This window comes from Meriones unguiculatus, chromosome 3 (genome assembly GCF_030254825.1).
Source record: "Meriones unguiculatus strain TT.TT164.6M chromosome 3, Bangor_MerUng_6.1, whole genome shotgun sequence".
Taxonomy (NCBI): Eukaryota; Metazoa; Chordata; class Mammalia; order Rodentia; family Muridae; genus Meriones; species Meriones unguiculatus.
The window spans coordinates 86,431,291-86,449,273 of NC_083351.1; the positions used below are offsets into that span (position 1 = coordinate 86,431,291).

Genomic DNA, 17,983 nt, shown 5'->3' on the forward strand with positions numbered 1-17,983 from the left:
AAACAAAATGAGTCTCCAACTTTAATTATATCCAGGACTTTCAGGAAAGAAGAAGTGAATAGCTGGTGATAATACCATATGTAGAAAATGCTAGACACCAGGTTTCTTGCTGGATGTGTTGGGGATGATAGTCATGGAAGAAGGCTGGGTAACATTTATTTAGGTCCAGGCTATTGCAGCAGTGTTGTATAGGGCAGGGGTGGTAAGCAGGCAGGCATCAAGCTCAGATAAACTAATAGGTCTTCCCTAGCTCTAATTTGCTGTGATTCATCTCAAGGAGCAGACAAGTTGTCACGTAGATGTTGTACAGCACAATTGGGGCTGGAGTGGATCTCTTGTAAAGCTCTGGACCACTTTCTGTGCTATAATGATGCCTTGCTCTCCCTGGGAGCTTCGAACCCTCTCCCTAAATGGAGAGGAAGCCCAAAGCATACAGAAGAGCACTCAGGAGACTTATGTCTCCTGAGGTTGAAGCATAACCTAAGCTTTTCTGTGGAGGATTGAGATGCCTTTATATGAACTACTACAAAAGTTAGGAGGTTTGGCTCCTCTAAGAGCATGAAGTCTTTTGTATCCAGGAGGGCTACTGATTTTTTTTGAGTCAATTTTGAATCTAGCCACTTTGCAGAAGGTGTTTATCAGATGTAGGAGTTAGGATTTTTGGGGTCACTCATGTATACTATCATATCATCTGCAAATAGTGATACTTTGACTTCTTCCTTTCCAAATTGAATCCCCTTGATCTCCTTTAATTGTCTTATTGCTCTCACAAGGACTTCAAGAATTATGTTGAAGAGATAAGGAGAGAGTGGGCAGTCTTTCCTTTTCCCTGATTTCAGTGGAATTGATTTGTTTCTCTCTGTTTAGTTTGATGTTGGCTTTATATTGTCTTTACTATGTTTAGAAAAGTGCCATGTATTCCTGATCTCTCCAGGACTTTAAAATAAACAAATGTTGGAACCTTATATCTGACAGAAAACTAATATCCAGGATATATATATATATGTATATATATATATATATATATATATATATATATCTCAAAAAGTTAAACAGCAAAAAATCAAGTAATTCAATTAAAAATGGGATACAGAGCTAAACAGAGAATTCTCTGTGGAGGAATATAGAATGGCTGAGAAACACTTAAAGAAATGCTCAACATCATTAGTCATCAGGGAGATGCAAATCAAAACGACCCTGAGATTTCATCTTACACCCATCAGAATGGCTAAGATCAAAAACTCAAGTGACAACACATGCTAGAGAGGATGTGGAGAAAGGAGAACCCTCCTCCATTGTTGGTGGGAATGTAAACTTGTACAACCACTTTGGAAATCAATCTGGTGCTTTCTCAGACAATTAGGAATAGTGCTACCTGAACATCCAGCTATACCACTCCTAGGCATATATCCAAAAGATGCTCAAGTATACAACAAGGACATTTACTCAACATTGTCCATAGTAGCTTTATTCATAATAGCTAGAACATGGAAACAACCCAGATGTCTCTCAACTGAGGAATGGATACAGAAATTGTGGTACATTTACACAATGGAATATTACTCAGCAATTAAAAACAAGAAAATGATCTGTAGGCAAATGGTGGGCTCTAGAAAAGATCATCCTGAGTGAGGTATCCCAGAACCAGAAAGACACACATGGTATATACTCACTTTTAAGTGGATATTAGACATATAACAGAGGATACACATACTAAAATATGTACATCTAAAGAAGCTAAGCAAGAAGGAGGACCCTGGGTAAGATGCTCAATTCTCATTCAGAAAGGCAAATGGGATAGACATCAGAAGAGGGTGAAAACAAGGAACAAAACAGGAGCTTACCACAGAGGTCCTCTGAAAAACTCTACCCAGCAGGGTATTAAAGCAGATGCTGAGTCTCATAGCCAAACTTTGGACAGATTACAGGGAATCATATGAAAGAATGGGGAGATAGAAAGACCTGGAAGGGACTGGAGCTCCACAAGGAGAGCAACAGAGCCAAAAAATCTGCGCCCAACTGAGACTGATTCTCCAACCAAGGACCATGCATGGAGATAACCTAGAACCCCTGCTCAGATGTAGCCCATGTCAACTCAGTCTCCAAGTGGGTACCCTAGTAAGGGGAACAGGGGCTGTCTCTGACATGAACTTAGTGGCTGGCTGTTTGATCACTTCCCCCTGAGTGTGTGTGGGGGTCAGCCTTACCAGGCCACAGAGGAAGACAATGCAGCCAGTCCTGATGAGACCTGATAGGCTAGTGTCAGATGGAAGAAGAGGAGGACCTACGTTATCAGTGAACTTGGGAAGGGGCATGGGAGGAGAAGAGGGAGGGAGGGACAGTGGGGTTGGGAAGATACAAGCAAGGTTCTACAGCTGAGATGCAAAATGAATACATTGTAATAAATAAAAAAAATAATAAGAAGAAAACAACCACAACAACAAAAGAGCATGAAGCCACTGAGAGAAGTTGTTAGGGTGGAAAAAAAAAAAGAGAAAAAAAAAAACTGTTGGTAGCTGTAGCCATTTTAAGGAAATAATTAAGTTCTGAGACAAAGTGAAGTTTTAATTATCTTGCACCTTCTCTGAAGAAGTTACACTGAAACCAACTATACTCATGACAGCTAGATTGACTGGGTGCTAATGTGCTCTTACTATGATGACTGTGGCCATGGTTAGCCACTTGGTTTGTGAGTATTATAGTTTGTGTGTGTGCCACAGAGATTTTTGTACTGAAACTTAGCCCTCAGGGTGACCTTGCAGAGAGGTGGCAGGACTTTTAAGAGGTAGGACCTATGGGAAAGTAAGTCATTTGGGATATCACTCCCAAAAGAGATTAATATTCATCACTTGTCTCCTTCAGTGATTTATCATGGCAATAGTGTGTTACAAAGCTTAGACTGTTCTGCAAGCAAACCAGTTCTCCTCATCGTGCTGTAGCCCAAAGAAGCCCTCGTGTGCAACCAAATCATGCTGTTTAATCTTGGACTTCCAGTCATCAAAACTGTGAACTAAATAAATCTCTTTTGCTTATAGATCCTGTAGCTTCTAGTATTTGGTTTTGGCAACAGAACGTGGGCTAATTCAGTGGAACACATTTGTAAAGGATTCTGATCATGTCCTGGGTAGCGTAGGGCAAAGAAGATACAGATATGATGTTAGTTTCAGGCTATGTAGGTATTTCAGTTGTGTAAGAGTGACTCCTAAACTGCTACCAACAGTGGTGCTTCTCACTGGACATCGACTTCCTGTCTAGATGGAACTCTTCCACATGAGGCCATCTGGTGGCACTTAGGAGTATGTCCTCTGAGATCCAGAGGTATCAAACTTCCTTCTGACTGACACCTTACTATGAGATTGGGCTCTCATAGTATACATTGGGATCTTTTGTTTGTTTAGTTAGTTGTTTTTGTAGGTAGAGAGAAAAAAACAAAACAAAACAGAACATTGGATAACTCAAGTCACATGTGGGGAGAACAGAGATACCCTAGCACAATGTTATCCTGACTCTTTCCCAGTCTCAGTGATACTGAGTTGGCTATACAGATGACCACTACAGAACAGCTAATGCAATGGTTTTAATTTTCAGGATACAGAGTTGGGGAGAAAATGGGCATGAAAAACATTTTTCCCCAGGAAATCACCACATTCCAAAACCTGTGCAGCACCTCCTGTCATTCTGTCATTGGCAGGCTGTAACTGGGTGCTCACACAGCATGTGCATTTCCATTGTTCATCCCAGAGGAGAGGCCTTTTTTCTCCCCAAGTTTAGAGGCAAGGCTGCTTGCATATATCTGTCTGCCTTGATCCTGAAGTGTTTCTTCAAGCATGTCTGTTACATCCATATGATGCTATCATAGGAAATCCCAGTAATCATTGTTGAGGCATTATAGTGTACTCAGTATAAATGCAAATCTCTCAGGGGCCAATTTTAGAAATATTCTGCATTCTGCAAGATAAAAATATTCTGCTCTCAGTAGCTCCTGGATGGGAGATGTATTTGTTTTTTTTTCCCATAAATACTTTGGGAGGTGGAGAAACAAATGAAATCTGAATCACATTACCAAATAATAACACTTACATTCTAACACCACTAATTTGCCACCTACCAGGTGTAGAATAGAAATCTAGCTTTCAGTAGCCACCGTGAAAACAGTCAGCCTGAGAAGTACATGTGTTTGTATTAACTGGGGAGTAGAGCCTTCAAAAGGAACCCCTTCTAAACATAAAATGCCATAGATGCTAAAGTAATAATTTGATTTCTTTTCTGAGAATCTATGAAACTTTATGATAATTTCTTTTGATGCTATTAAAAGCACATTTTTCTGCTAGTTATTTTTAGAGATATACAACTAATAAAAATAATATCTTATGATGCCAATGCTTTATTGGTAGAGCCAATTCTGGACAAGATAAATAATGCCACACAGTTTAATAGAGGGCATTTAATATAAGTTACTGGTTATAAACATAAAAGGGGATGCCGAGGCAAACCAAAGATGAGAAATAGTATAATTCTATTCCCACTCTTAGAATAGAAGGATAATGAAAGAATTCAGAGCCTTGTTCTAAGATGCTCATGTACACTGGGAAAATGATACCCTGTCTTCTGTGTTCTTGCTCTTTGTACTTCTTATTTGACAAGTAGACCCAGACGAGAGTAGGCAAGAGATCTCACAGGTTTTCCTGAACTACAAAACTACACTACACAAGCCTTTAATTGTAATTCTACCCCAGACAAGTGAGAACAAAGGAAGAGAGGAAGAGAGAACTGAAGGAATAAGAATGGGCAGGAAGAAGATTAGAGGAAAGAAGGAGGAAGAAAGAAGGAATGAAGTGGAAGACCTAGAATCACCCAGCAGGTCCTTGTCTAAGGACAATGGATCCCTTACAAGTTACTTCTTGAAGTGACTCTTCCATAGAAGGTGTTGCCCTACTGACCCTGCTTTATAGGTGATGGATCTGAGATGCAGAGGGGTTGAGTCTCTTCCTTCTCAATTCCTGCATTCAGAATGTAGCAAAACTGGGGTGAGAGCCAGCCCCAAGCTCTTATCCCACGGCCAAATGTTGTTCAGTTCTGTTATTATGTGAACTGGCATGTTTCCTCTAAGTGCAGATTTCAATTTCCAAGCACTGGATTTTCAACAGTTCACAATAAAAACATAAATAGTGATCCACTTTAAAAATGTAAAGGGAAGAGTGTCCAGAATCAAGGAAAAACATTTTTTTGTGAGGTGGGGAGAGGGAGGGAATGTTTAACAGAGACAAAGAAAGTACTAGAGAATGTACAAATCTTTACAAATTTACAGATTGCTTTCAGAGTGTCTGTTCCCTCTCTTTTTCTCTCTCACCCCACCACATCCACACACATACACACACACACCTTCTTCCTTTAAGTTGTTCTATAGTCTTTTTGTCAAAATTCTGAGTTTGGAATGGAGGCTTTGGTAAGGAAGGAAGAGGTTCCCTCTTATCCTCACTTGTTCTGATCACGGTATGAACTGCAAATATTTCTTCATTACACATGACCATTTGTTCTGCAGTAAAGCTATGCTATTTTTCCCCTGTAGATAAAAGTCCAGTCACACATATAGGCTTAATTAAAATAAGGAAGTAATATTCATTTATTAATTAAAATTTTAACTTACCATTTAGAAAACAATGATTGTTTGAAATGTAAAATTCCCATACCTACTCTGAGGCTATCTGAAATAAAACCACTAAAAAAAAAAAAAAAAAAAAAAAAAAAAAAAACACTAAATTTTTTCTGTACTCTTAAACATCATGTAAAAGTAAAATAGAAAAGAAAAACGTTTTACATTTGGTTGGAATATCCTGTCATTTAATCTTTTCTCATTATTCTAAAATGACGGTATAAATTTCAACTCAGCCAGAAAATAATTTCAGATTTATGAAGGCTGGGGTATCTGTCATTTTAAATTATGGTAATATTTACAGCTTAATTCTGACTTTACATATGGAATTTGTGGTATTTTTAATGTGCTAGCGAAGGACTTCTACTCTTCATGAGGAAATAACAGAGTGCAGACTGCTCTCTGCCATAAACAATAGAAAAGCTTGATAAAATATTTGAAGCCAATGTGTTCCAACATCGGTAGATAGTTTTTGACCTTGATGCCAGGGAAGTGAAAAAAAAATGTGCAAGGAAAACCCTAAAACCACTCAGGCTTCCTGCCTGGAAGCAATCTCCTGGTTGTTCAGCTACACAGAACACAGAATTTGACCATCTTGTTAATTCAAGAAGACAGAATCAGATTTTGGAAAGCCACAGTTTGCAGCACAGTGAAGTGGTAAGATGGATCTCTGCAGGAAATAAATAAATAGTCCTGGGACTTAGCACAGGAGTTTCCTTGAGTATTTGAACATCAATTCACATGTGAAAAGTCTGAAGGGTCCAGGCAAAGAAAATGACTAGGACGTGAGTTTCAAAGCTGACATAGTCAGGGAACTGTTCCAGTTTTCATCAGCCAAAATGCAGATGTCTTATTGAACATACATGCAATTGAATAAAGGTCAAGAAGAATCAGAAATTATTAACAAGATAAACAGCTTCTAAAATAGAGCATTCTAGGTTTGTTCTATAACAAATATATTCAATACATTCATCATAGGAGAGGTGATTGTGGCCCAACACATTTGTAGATGAAAGGAGACATCAAAGTGTCAAAGGGTAGGTTAAATAGTCCCAGTTAAAGGACAAGGTCCAGAAGGGAGAGAACTGGGTGTAAAAAACTACCTGCTTGCTAGACAAGGTTGAAAATTTCTTAATGAAAGAGAGTGAGAGAAGAAAAGCAGCATGTTGTGCCTTCACATACATCATGCCCAGCATCTGGTCAAAACTTCTTAGACATTGGTGAGAAATTTGGAAAACTTAACAATACATTATCAGGAAGAACATCAAATGATACTGTTTCTGACATCTTGATGAAAGAAGCCACTTTCACCAAGTGGCTTCTTTCACCACTTTCACTTTCATCCAGCCACTCATCCACATTGAGAGAAAACCAACAAAATATACAAAATGAAAAAGCATGGGTCGAACCTGGGATGTAGCCAGCGATTATGGCCCCATTTTCCCTTTCCCACAGCATTGTTTAAGTATATTTAAAGAATGGAAAAACTTTCAGAGAAAAAAAATATATTGTTTTTTTCTCTTAAAAGTAATTAATAAATGTTAACATAAATAAGGATAAAGTTAAATTTTGTTTTGTTTATTTGAGATGGAGTCTCACTATGTAGCTCTGAGTGTCCTGGAATTCACTATGTAGACCAGACTGGACTTGAACTCACAGAGATCCACTTGCCTCTGCCTCCCGAGTGCTGGGATTAAAGGCATGTGTCATTATGTTTGAATTCCTATTTCTTAAAAAATGCTTGAATTCTTATTTCTTAAAAATGCTACAGAAATAATGTTGTCAATTCATTGTATGAACATGTTACCAAACAGCTTCCAAACTCAGGACAGAACGAGTTGACAACCAGACCTGATCTCTGAACTCATGGGGTTTTCAAACCTTCCAGGGTCCCTTTAGCAGGCAGCAGATTTTTCAAAGTTACTGTGAAGACAAGTCCTCACCCAAAGCTTGTGTGGGAAACCAACTACACAGTAAGTGACACCTCTGTGTCTTGCAGGTCATACGGAAAGGGGAGGTCAGCTGCTGCTGGATCTGTACTGCCTGCAAGGAGAACGAGTTTGTGCAAGATGAGTTCACCTGCAGAGCCTGTGACCTTGGGTGGTGGCCCAATGCAGACCTGACAGGTAGGAGCCAGCTCTCTTGTAGCATTGCCCCTCTGAGGTTATTTATGAATTAGCTCCTGGCTTTTCTCCATGGCCTTTTGCTATGCTACACACTTGGTAGAGCTTGTGCCTGACAGTACATACAAACTTTTGAAGTTTAAATGCCCTGTATTGAAAATGAAGTTCATTTCCATCCAAGCACAAGTGAGTTGATATGTGGTTAGATATTCTGTTACAGATATATTTTCTATTTCTTCTTCTCAAAATTTTACTTGGAGGCGTTTCAAGCCAACTGAATTTATATTTGCTAACATTTCCTGGACATCTTCTGTGTGTATCTAAGTTACCACTACATCCCTAAAGATACACACATAAATGAATCACAATCCTAACTTCTTTTTTTTGGCATTTATGTGCACTTGTATGTGTGTGTGCATGTGCATGCATGTGTGTGTGTTCCTGTGTATGTGGGTGTACATGTATGCATGAGCACATGGTCATGTATGTCAGTCTTGGCACTGTTCTTGTGGCTAGTCTCCTGGTCCTGCCTTACAGATAATATGATACTTAGATTACAGGTATGAACCACAAGGCCTACTTCTAATCTTAGCTTTCATTTTGCTTAAAATTTGTTAAGAAAGAAAAGGAAAGGAACTATAGTATAACAATTAATATAAAGAGATGATTATACAGAACAAGAAGCTTTTCATGAAAGCAAGAAGATGAAAAGAATGATAGCAAGTCAAACACAGGACAGTTGAAGCTTATAATAGACTTGGGCAAACCAAGGAATAAGTACATGGGCTTGGTTGATAGACACCACAGTGTTGAGAAATAAGACTCATGGTGATATTTCTCTCAGCCCTTCTCTGTGCTTAGACCTTGGCTTTTGGCTTTTAGCACTGGAGAGTTTTAAGGTAGGGAATGACATCATGAAACCAGTTTGTAGGTAGATGAATCTGGGGGCAATGTGGAATGCACATTGGAGACAGCCACCTTCATCCTAATGAGACATTTCAAAAGGAAATGTCTAGACCAGCTGCAGAGAGAAGGAAGGGAAAGAATTAGATGTAAGAAACTACTTAGGAATAAAATCAAGGGAGCTGGGATGTACTTATTATGTAAATATATGCACATACATACATACACACTATATATATACATATATGTAGTATATATATGTATGTATATATTCTCTCTCTATATATATATTCTAAAAAGCAATGTTCATATATATAATTTAGTTTTTTTTTATAGTCCCTGGTATACACTCACAGGAGAGAAACTTTTAAGAAATGCTCCACAAAAATTTTAAGTCTAAAGTCTTAGGAACCTTAGCATGTAAATAAATACAGGCTTGGTGTATGGACCATTCATCTTAGAGGAAGCAGAAGCCTGGAGGAACAAAACTGTATACACAAGGTGACGGAACCCAAGCCACAAACCCCGATCCCATGACTCCCTGGATGCCTTTGAAAATCTCCAGGAAAGGTGATAATGCTGCTAGTTTCTTGCTTTTGATTTATTCTGAAGAAAAATGTGAAAGTAAAACACATGGTTTTATCCAAATATAGATTTTAAAATGGTTAGATAAGTAGAACTAGGTCATATAGCTAAAATTATACTTAAATGGCACAACCTTGTGAAATGTTAGTCCTGTTAGAGCCAAATTTAAATGACTATGAGAAATCACCCAATGCAAAAACCCTTTCCAAAGAAAGCAAATTAGATTGTAATATATTTTTGAGATTACCAACTACATTAACCACACTCGTTCTTTCTTTTTTTTTTTAATACTCTAGCTAAAAGCTAGCTTGAAAGTTTTCATATACTTAAATGCCATCCAACAAATGAATGCTCACCTCCATATTCTTGTTCTCAGTTTTTGGAATGGGACCTAGCATATTTGAACACACTTAATGCCCATGTGCATGAAGGCAACCTTAATTAAATGTAGTGGGTCACACACACAAAACTACGTTATAGAAAAGGGCTTAGAAAGAAGAGGAACAAAAGATGAAAAGAAATAAGAGGAAAATTAAGGACACTTTGACCAAAGAGTGCCATAGACAGGAAATGATGAAAGAATGGCTTGTAACTTATATTTGGACTTATATTTGTAACTTATATTTGGACTTGCCAAGTTTGTCCTGGCACCTTAAGTTTTTCATTTTCTCGGTGTCTTCCAAGATAGCGTTTTCTTCTTTGCAGCCTCCATTTTGGGCTCAGGAGCAATGAGTTCCTGTAGAGTGAGAATCATTGTAATGTGGTAAGGGTAAGGGCAAGCTCATGCATGGGTTAGCCCACCATGCACTCCTTTTGCTCAGCAGCACACCCTGGGTGCTTTCTCACATGGATATGTTTGGGGTATAGAGAACCTAAATCTAAAATCTTCAGCTTGAACCTATTCTCAGCATTTTTAAACATGTACAACCAGAATTCAACACTGATCATGTGTCCAGCTCCACTCTTTGGCAGGGGCATGCCCATCAACTCCACCATTACACAGCTGGAGCAGCTCACACATCACTCCTTTAAAGTGGCAGTGACTTCTTTCAATAATTTGTTTTCTTTTTAGATATGAATGCCCTATATGGCCTAGTTTCATGGATATCCTTAAGGTGAATGTGAACATTTAAACTTCTTATTTAAAATCATTTTTTAGGGCTTTCTTTGTCAAGTGAGTACTGACCCACTTTTATAGCTGGCTTACAGGAAAAGAGAGAATTTTTTTTAAGAATACATATTAGAGAAAGGTAGGAGCCAAATTCACAAAGCTCATAAATAAAACAAGGAATGCCCTGAGGACCTGGTGACTGGAAAAAGCACTTAATACTGGACATAAAAATAATTAACCAACAAAAATAACATTACTAAACTCATTCTATGAAGTACCATCACCTTGATACCTAAACCATACAAAGACCCAACCAAAAGAGAGAACTTCAGACCTATCTCTCTTATGAACATTGATGCAAAAATACTTAATAAAATACTGGCAAACCGAATCCAAGAACATATAGAAGATATCATCCACCATGACCAAGTCGGCTTCATCCCAGGCATGCAGGGATGGTTCAATATACGGAAATCCATCAATGTAATCCACCATATAAAGAAACTGAAGGAGAAAAACCACATGATCATCTTCTTAGATGCTGAAAAAGTATTTGACAAAGTCCAACACCCATTCATGTTTAAAGTCTTGGAGATATCAGGAATACAAGGCACCTATATAAACATAGTAAAGGCAATATACAGCAAGCCAATAGCCAAGATCAACTCAATGGAGAGAAACTTAAATTAGTTCCACTAAAATCAGGGATAAGGCAAGGCTGCCCACTCTCTCCATATCACTTCAACATAGTACGTGAAGTCCTAGCTAGAGCAAGAAGAGAACTAAAGGATATCAAGGGGATACAAATCGGAAAGGAAGAAGTCAAAGTATCACTAGTTGCAGATGATATGATAGTATACATGAGTGACTCCAAAAATTCAACCAGAAAACTCCTTCAGCTGATAAACAACTTCAGCAAAGTGGCTGGATACAAAATTAACTCAAAAAAAAAAAATTAGAAGCCTTCCTGTATACCAAAGACAAAAGGGCCAAGAAAGAAATTAAGGAAACAACACCTTTCACAGTAGCCACTAATAACATAAAGTATCTTGGTGTGACTCTAACCAAGCAAGTAAAGGACCTGATTGAAAAAAAACTTTAAGTACCACAATCCATTCCTCAACTGAGGGGCATCTGGGTTGTTTCCATTTTCTGGCTATTATGAATAAAGCTGCTATAAACATGGTTGAGCAAATGTCCTTGTTGTGTACTTGAGCATCTTTTGGATATATGCCTAGGAGTGGTATAGCTGGATCTTGAGGAATCACTATTCCTATTTGTCTGAGAAAGAGTCAGATTGATTTCCAAAGTGGTTGTACAAGTTTGCATTCCCACCAGGAATGGAGGAGGGTTCCCCTTTCTCTGCATCCTCTCCAGCATGTGTTGTCACTTGATGGGTGTAAGGTGAAATCTCAGGGTCGTTTTGATTTGCATCTCCCTGATGGCGAAGGACATTGAGCATTTCTTTAAGTTAGTAAAACCTGGAGAGTACAGGAGTGCCACAAGGACCAAATATACCAGGGCACAGGGGTCTTTCACGAGACTGATCCTCCAACCAAGGACCATGTATGGATATAACCTAGAACCCCTGCTCGGATATAGCCCATGGTAGCTCAGTGTCCAAATAAGTTCTCTAATAAGGGGAACAGGGACTATTTCTGACATGAACTCAATAGCGAGCTCTTCCACTCCCCTCCCATGAGGGAAAAGCAGCTTGGCTAGGCCACAGAAGAGGACATTGCAGTCAGTCCTGAGGAGACTTGATAAGCTAGGGTCAGATGGAGGGGGAGGAGGTCCTCCCTAGTTAGTGGACTTGGAAAGGGGCAGGAAGGAGATGAAGAAGGGAGGGTCGGAGATTGGGATTGGGAGGGAATGAGAGAGGGGGCTACGGCTGGGATACAAAGTAAATAACCTGTGATTAATATAAAAAATAAAAAATTTAAAAAAAAGAAAAAAACTTTAAGTCTCTGAAGAAAGAAATTGAAGAAGATATCAGAAGATGGAAAGATCTCCCGTGCTCATGAAACTGAACGGTTAACATAGTGAAAATGACCATCCTGCCAAAATCAATCTACAGATTCAATGCAATTCCCATCAAAATACCAACACAATTCTTTACAGACCTTGAAAGAAAAATTTTCAATTTCATGTGGAAAAACACACACACACACAAAAAAAACAGAATTTCCAAAACGATCCTGTACAACAACAGTTTATCTGGAGGTATCTGCATCCCTGATCTCAAGCTGTACTACAGATCAATAGTAATAAAAACTGCATGACATTGGCATAGAAACAGGATGGTAGATCAAGGAACCGAATAGAAGACCCAGAAATAAATCCACACACCTATGGATATTTGATTTTTGACAAAGAAGTCAAAAAATCATTCAATGGAAAAAAAGACAGCATCTTCAACAAATGGTGCTGGTCCAACTGGATGTCTACATGCAGAAAAATTCAAATAGATCCATATTTATCATCCTGCACAAAACTAAAGTCCAAGTGGATCAAAGATTTCAACATAAAACTAGACACACTAAATCGGTTAGAAGAAAAAGTGGGAAAGAGCCTAGAACTCATGGGCACAAGAGACAATTTCCTGAATAGAACAGCAACAGCCCAGGCTCTAAGATCAACAATCAATAAGTGGGACCTCATGAAACTGAAAAGCTTCTGTAAAGCAAAGGACACTTTTGTCAGAACAAAATGACTACCTACAGATCGGGAAAGGATCTTCACCAACCCTATATCCAGAATGTATAAAGAACTAAAGAAGTTAAAAAGCAACAAACCATGTAATCTAGTTAAAAATGGGATATAGAGCTAAACAGAGACTTCTCTGTAGAGGAATATAGAATGGCAGAGAAACACCTAAAGAATTGTTCACTGTCCTTAGCCACCAGGGAGATGCAAATCAAAACTACCCTGAGATATCACCTTAAACCCCTCAGAATGGCTAAGATCAAAAACTCAAGTGACAACACCTGTTTTGCTGGTGGGAATGTAAACTTGTACAACCACTTTGGAAATCAATCTGGTGCTTTCTCAGACAAATAGGACTAGCACCTTCTCAAAATCCAGCTATACCACTCCTAGGCATACATCCAAAATATGCTCAAGTACACAAGAAAGACATTTGTTCAACCATTTACTTAGCAGCTTTATTTGTAATAGCCAGGACCTGGAAATAACCCAGATGTCCCTCAACTGAGGAATGGATACCGAAATTGTGGTACATTTACACAATTGAATACTACTCAACAATTAAAAACAAGGAAATCATGAAATTTGTAGGCAAATGGCTGGATCTAGCAAAGATCATCCTGAGTGAGGTATCCCAGAAGCAGAAAGACACACATGGTATATACCCACTGATAAGTGGATACTAGGCCTAAAAGTCAGGATAAACATGCTAAAATCTCTACACCTAAAGAAGCTAAACAAGAAAGAGCACCCGGGGTAAGATGATCAATCCTCACTTATAAAGACAAATGGGATGGGGATTGGAAGTAGGAGAAAACAAGAAACAGGACAGGAGCTCACCATAGAGGGCCTCTGAAAGACTCTACCTAGCAGTGTATCAAAGCCGATGCTGAGACTCATAACCAAACCTTGGGCAGAGTGCAGGGAATCATATAGAAGGGGGAGTCAGTAAGATGTGAAGAGGACAGGAGGTCCACAATAACCAAATATATCTGGGCACAGGGGTCTTTTATGAGACTGTATTCCCCACCAAGGACCATGTATGGATATAACCTAGAACCTCTGCTTGGATGTAGCCCAGGGTAGCTCAGTATCCAAGTGGGTACCCTAGTAAGGGGAACAGGGACTATTTCTGACATGTACTCAGTGGCTGGCTCTTTGACCTTCCCCCTTCAAGGGAGGAGCAGCCTTGCTAGGCCACAGAGATGGACATTGCAGTCCTGAAGAAACCTAGGAAGCTAGGGTCAGATGGAAGAGAGGTCTCCTCCCTTCTCTCTGTAGTATTGGAAAGGGGCAGGGAGGAGATGAGGGAGGGAGGGAGGGGGAATTGGGAGAGAATGAGGGAGTGGGGTACAGCTGGAATACAACGTTAATAAACTGTAACTAATATTTTAAAAATAAAATAAATAAAGACTAAGAACCTCTCCTCATAATAAGGCTGGACAGGGCAACCAAGTATGAGGAAAATTGTCTCAAAAGCAGCCAAAGGAGTCAAAGACAGCCTCTGCTCGCACTATTAGGAATGCTGAAAAGATTGAAAATGACTCCTATCATTCATCTTAAGTAGAAACTACCCCAAAGTGGATCAAAGTTCCCAAGCGTAAGATCTCATATAATGAAACTTGTAGAAGAAGCACAGGTGAAACACTTCAACACACTAGCTGTTGTAGGCTAAGAATTTCTGGGTAATTCCCCCAAAACAGTGACAACAAAAGCAGAAAAGGACAAAACATATATCACTTTATGAAGCTTACCTACCACATAGGAAGCAGTAATTCAAATGAAGCCACAAAGTAAAGGGTGTGTGTAATTTTAGACTATCTACCTGGATATGCAGAACATGCAAGCAAATATTGAGTCTTTTTTTTTCCCTTGCCAACTCTGAAGCTTAATCTAATGACTTAATAACTCTGAATCTCAACTTCATTATTTGTCAGATAAGTATAAGTAAACTGCATCGGTGCTTTCAAAGCTACTTCCTGTCCTATTGGGAAAGACCATTCTTGGGCTCGGAGCCTGGTGATTTGGGCATAATAACTGTGTCAAGATCCATGTCTGTTCAATTTAGAGAATTAGAAGACCAATGCAGTTGTCAAAAGAAAAGCCACCTTATGAATCCATGTATTTCCCTGCTGGGCCTAATGGCTGTCACATACAGTTCAGGTAGTATGGACTGGATACCATACACACGTATGCTAGTCTTCTTTTGTACTCAGGCCTCCACTGCCACTCATATGTCTCTCTCTAGTTTTCTCCTCCTCCACAGTGAGTTCTTCCTGCTCATCCACTTTTCTCTCATAAGCAAGTCCCTCAAAGATCTGGAGTTGACCTAACATCCATCTCCTTCTTCCAGCTATTTGAGCGAGCTCTCAGCTGACTAAGAAGAAAACCAAGTGCAGACACTTTTCTGAGGTTGTCCTTAGAAGTCAGAAATACTGGCTTTGAGAGACAAGAGGGTTTTGTTTTTCTGTGCATTCTTTTGAATTTTCTACATCCTTCCCTGCTGCTCTATTTTCACATGAATTAGGACTTAGTTCACACATGAGAAAGAACTTCTATTTATACTTTCAAATACATGTTAAATGGCTGGTAAGCTGCTTCAGTAGGTGAAGGTGATTGGTGCCAAAACTTAGATCTTACAGACACACACACACACACACACACACACACACACACACACTGAAATTTTAAAACATACATTTACATTAAAAAAAGAAAAATATAGTGTGTTGTGATAGTTTCTGACCATTTTTTGAGACCAAATCACACTCTTCTTCCCTTGTACAGCCCTGACTAGGTAGCCCAGACTGGCTTTGAAATAAAGATCCTCCCATCTCAGCTTCCCACATGAGTTCTGGAATTATAGGGGTATACCACTACACCCAGCCATCACAATGGAACCCAGTCATATACTTAACTTCTTGTATTCTCCCACGGTGAGTGTATTACCTAACTATCAAATAATTCTTCTTATTAGTTAGGATTTTATCTTGACAAAACATGGGAAAAATCTCTATTACCATATACTAGATGAATACTAGTACAATTGCCTTTCTAAAGATTGATCATGTTAAATGTGATTCACATCAAGGTTACCTTCACATTCAAATGAGTTGAGCCTTGTAACAGCTCATGCTGCCCGTCTCTCCACCAGTCAGCTACTATTCCGTTATATATACAGACTATTTTGCAAACATATCCTCAATATCTTCAGAACATACATCTCTCATACTAATTTATATTTATGTGTTATTGATGCCTATTTTTTCACTCACGAGTGGAAAGTTAGATCCCTTTTGTCACTTACTTGGCGCCATATCAAATCCAGAGCAAGGGAAATGTGTTTTGGTGTTGCCATAGTAGTAGTAGTGAAAAGAAAAACCTCTTTTGGTATTCTTTTAGTAAAGAATACCAAAAATCAGTAAATAATTACAGGAGTGATGACAGTGTTTTTCAGTGGGTGTTTTGATGTGTTTTTTTTTGTTTGTTTGTTTGTTTTGTTTTGTTTTTAATGTAAGATTTCTGTTAGAACAAAGAGTGATTTTCTCTGAGACATGGTTGTTGTTGTTGGAGGTAAGGTTTGTAAGAAATGTACTGAAATCAACTTTAAATGTGTTAAAGATTCTCATTAATGAAATCAATATTTATAAGTAATTTACATTTTCATGTTTTTTTTCTAGATCTGAGAAAATATTGGTGAATTCTCAGAGTCAGTGCATTTGGAAGCTATTGGGCTTTTTGTGTTTTCTTCTAGGATATGTACATTTTAATTCTGCACATAAATTTCATGCTTCAGTGCTTATGATTAGTAAACATGATTCTTTTCCATGATGATATAAGACTTGACAGTGACTCAATAATTCATGGACCAATTAAAAGTCATGCAATAATGTTTATTTGTTCTAAAATATCAAATAGTATAAGGACTTCTCAAAAAGGCACCCTGTACTAAATGTCATTAAAAGCAAAAAAAATTAACTAGCTTTACTTAAGTTCTCTATTTTGTCAATCGCCATGACCTCCACACTATTATCTATTTATTCATGTGATTCTACAATATACCTTAGCAACTATCTTTTTTCTGAAATACCATATTTATTTGCCAATAAAACCTTATTTCTTAATGATCAAATCCCAAAAAGTATGTAAAAATATAAAATTCGGTATAAGAAATTTGGAAGAACTTACAGCTTGGAATGAAGAGTATTACATGCCTTTTTGTATATATTGCATTTAAAAAATGATATATGAATGCTAGATGGTAAATATTCTCTCTCCTCAAAGATCAAGAAGCTGAAAGAAAATAGAGTCCCCGGTTCATTTGTGGTTACAGTTGTGGGACACAACTGTAGAATTCATGGGTGATGATGTCACTGAACAGGCAGCAGTGGGGAGAGGTCTGCATGGGCAGATCATGGTTAAAATCTTCTTGATCTTTGAGAAGAGAGAATCTTTATCAACTGTCTTGTGCTCAGAGATGTTTGAAGAAACTGAGGTAAACACATAAGAAGCATCATATGATACTAGATATGTAAACAGTGAACCAAATCCCTATGTACTGTGTCACATAGATATAGGGCAATAAGCAACTATTGTTTCCTGGAAGGAAAACAATCATAGAATGAATATTTAAGTTGTACATTGAATTATAAGTACATATCCATTTTGTAGGTAGCTGATATTAAGAAAATACACTGAAGAAGGCCTCTTTTGGTAATATTATCATGAAATAATGTTATAAATGTTAAGAATTCCACTAAGATAATTGGGGCAAAATAATTATCGCCTCTATTTCCTGATCTGTGTTATGTGTGATTTGACCTAGTTAGAAGGAAATATGATATTCTATTTTAGCCTGCAAATGCACTTGGATATTATAAACTCTGAGATATCTGGTTCAAG

The 17,983-nt window shown here is 38.2% G+C and overlaps 1 protein-coding gene across 6 annotated transcripts in view; it reads left to right on the forward strand.

Annotated features, from left to right (window-relative positions):
- Nucleotides 1–17,983, forward strand: part of Grm1 (glutamate metabotropic receptor 1) — a 476,253-nt gene that overhangs the window by 418,301 nt on the left and 39,969 nt on the right. For all 6 annotated transcript variants that reach the window (XM_060380287.1, XM_060380290.1, XM_060380289.1 and 3 more), the window contains one exon: nt 7,653–7,779. In XM_060380287.1, coding sequence (XP_060236270.1) covers nt 7,653–7,779 — 127 coding nt within the window. The remainder of the gene's footprint in view (nt 1–7,652; nt 7,780–17,983) is intronic.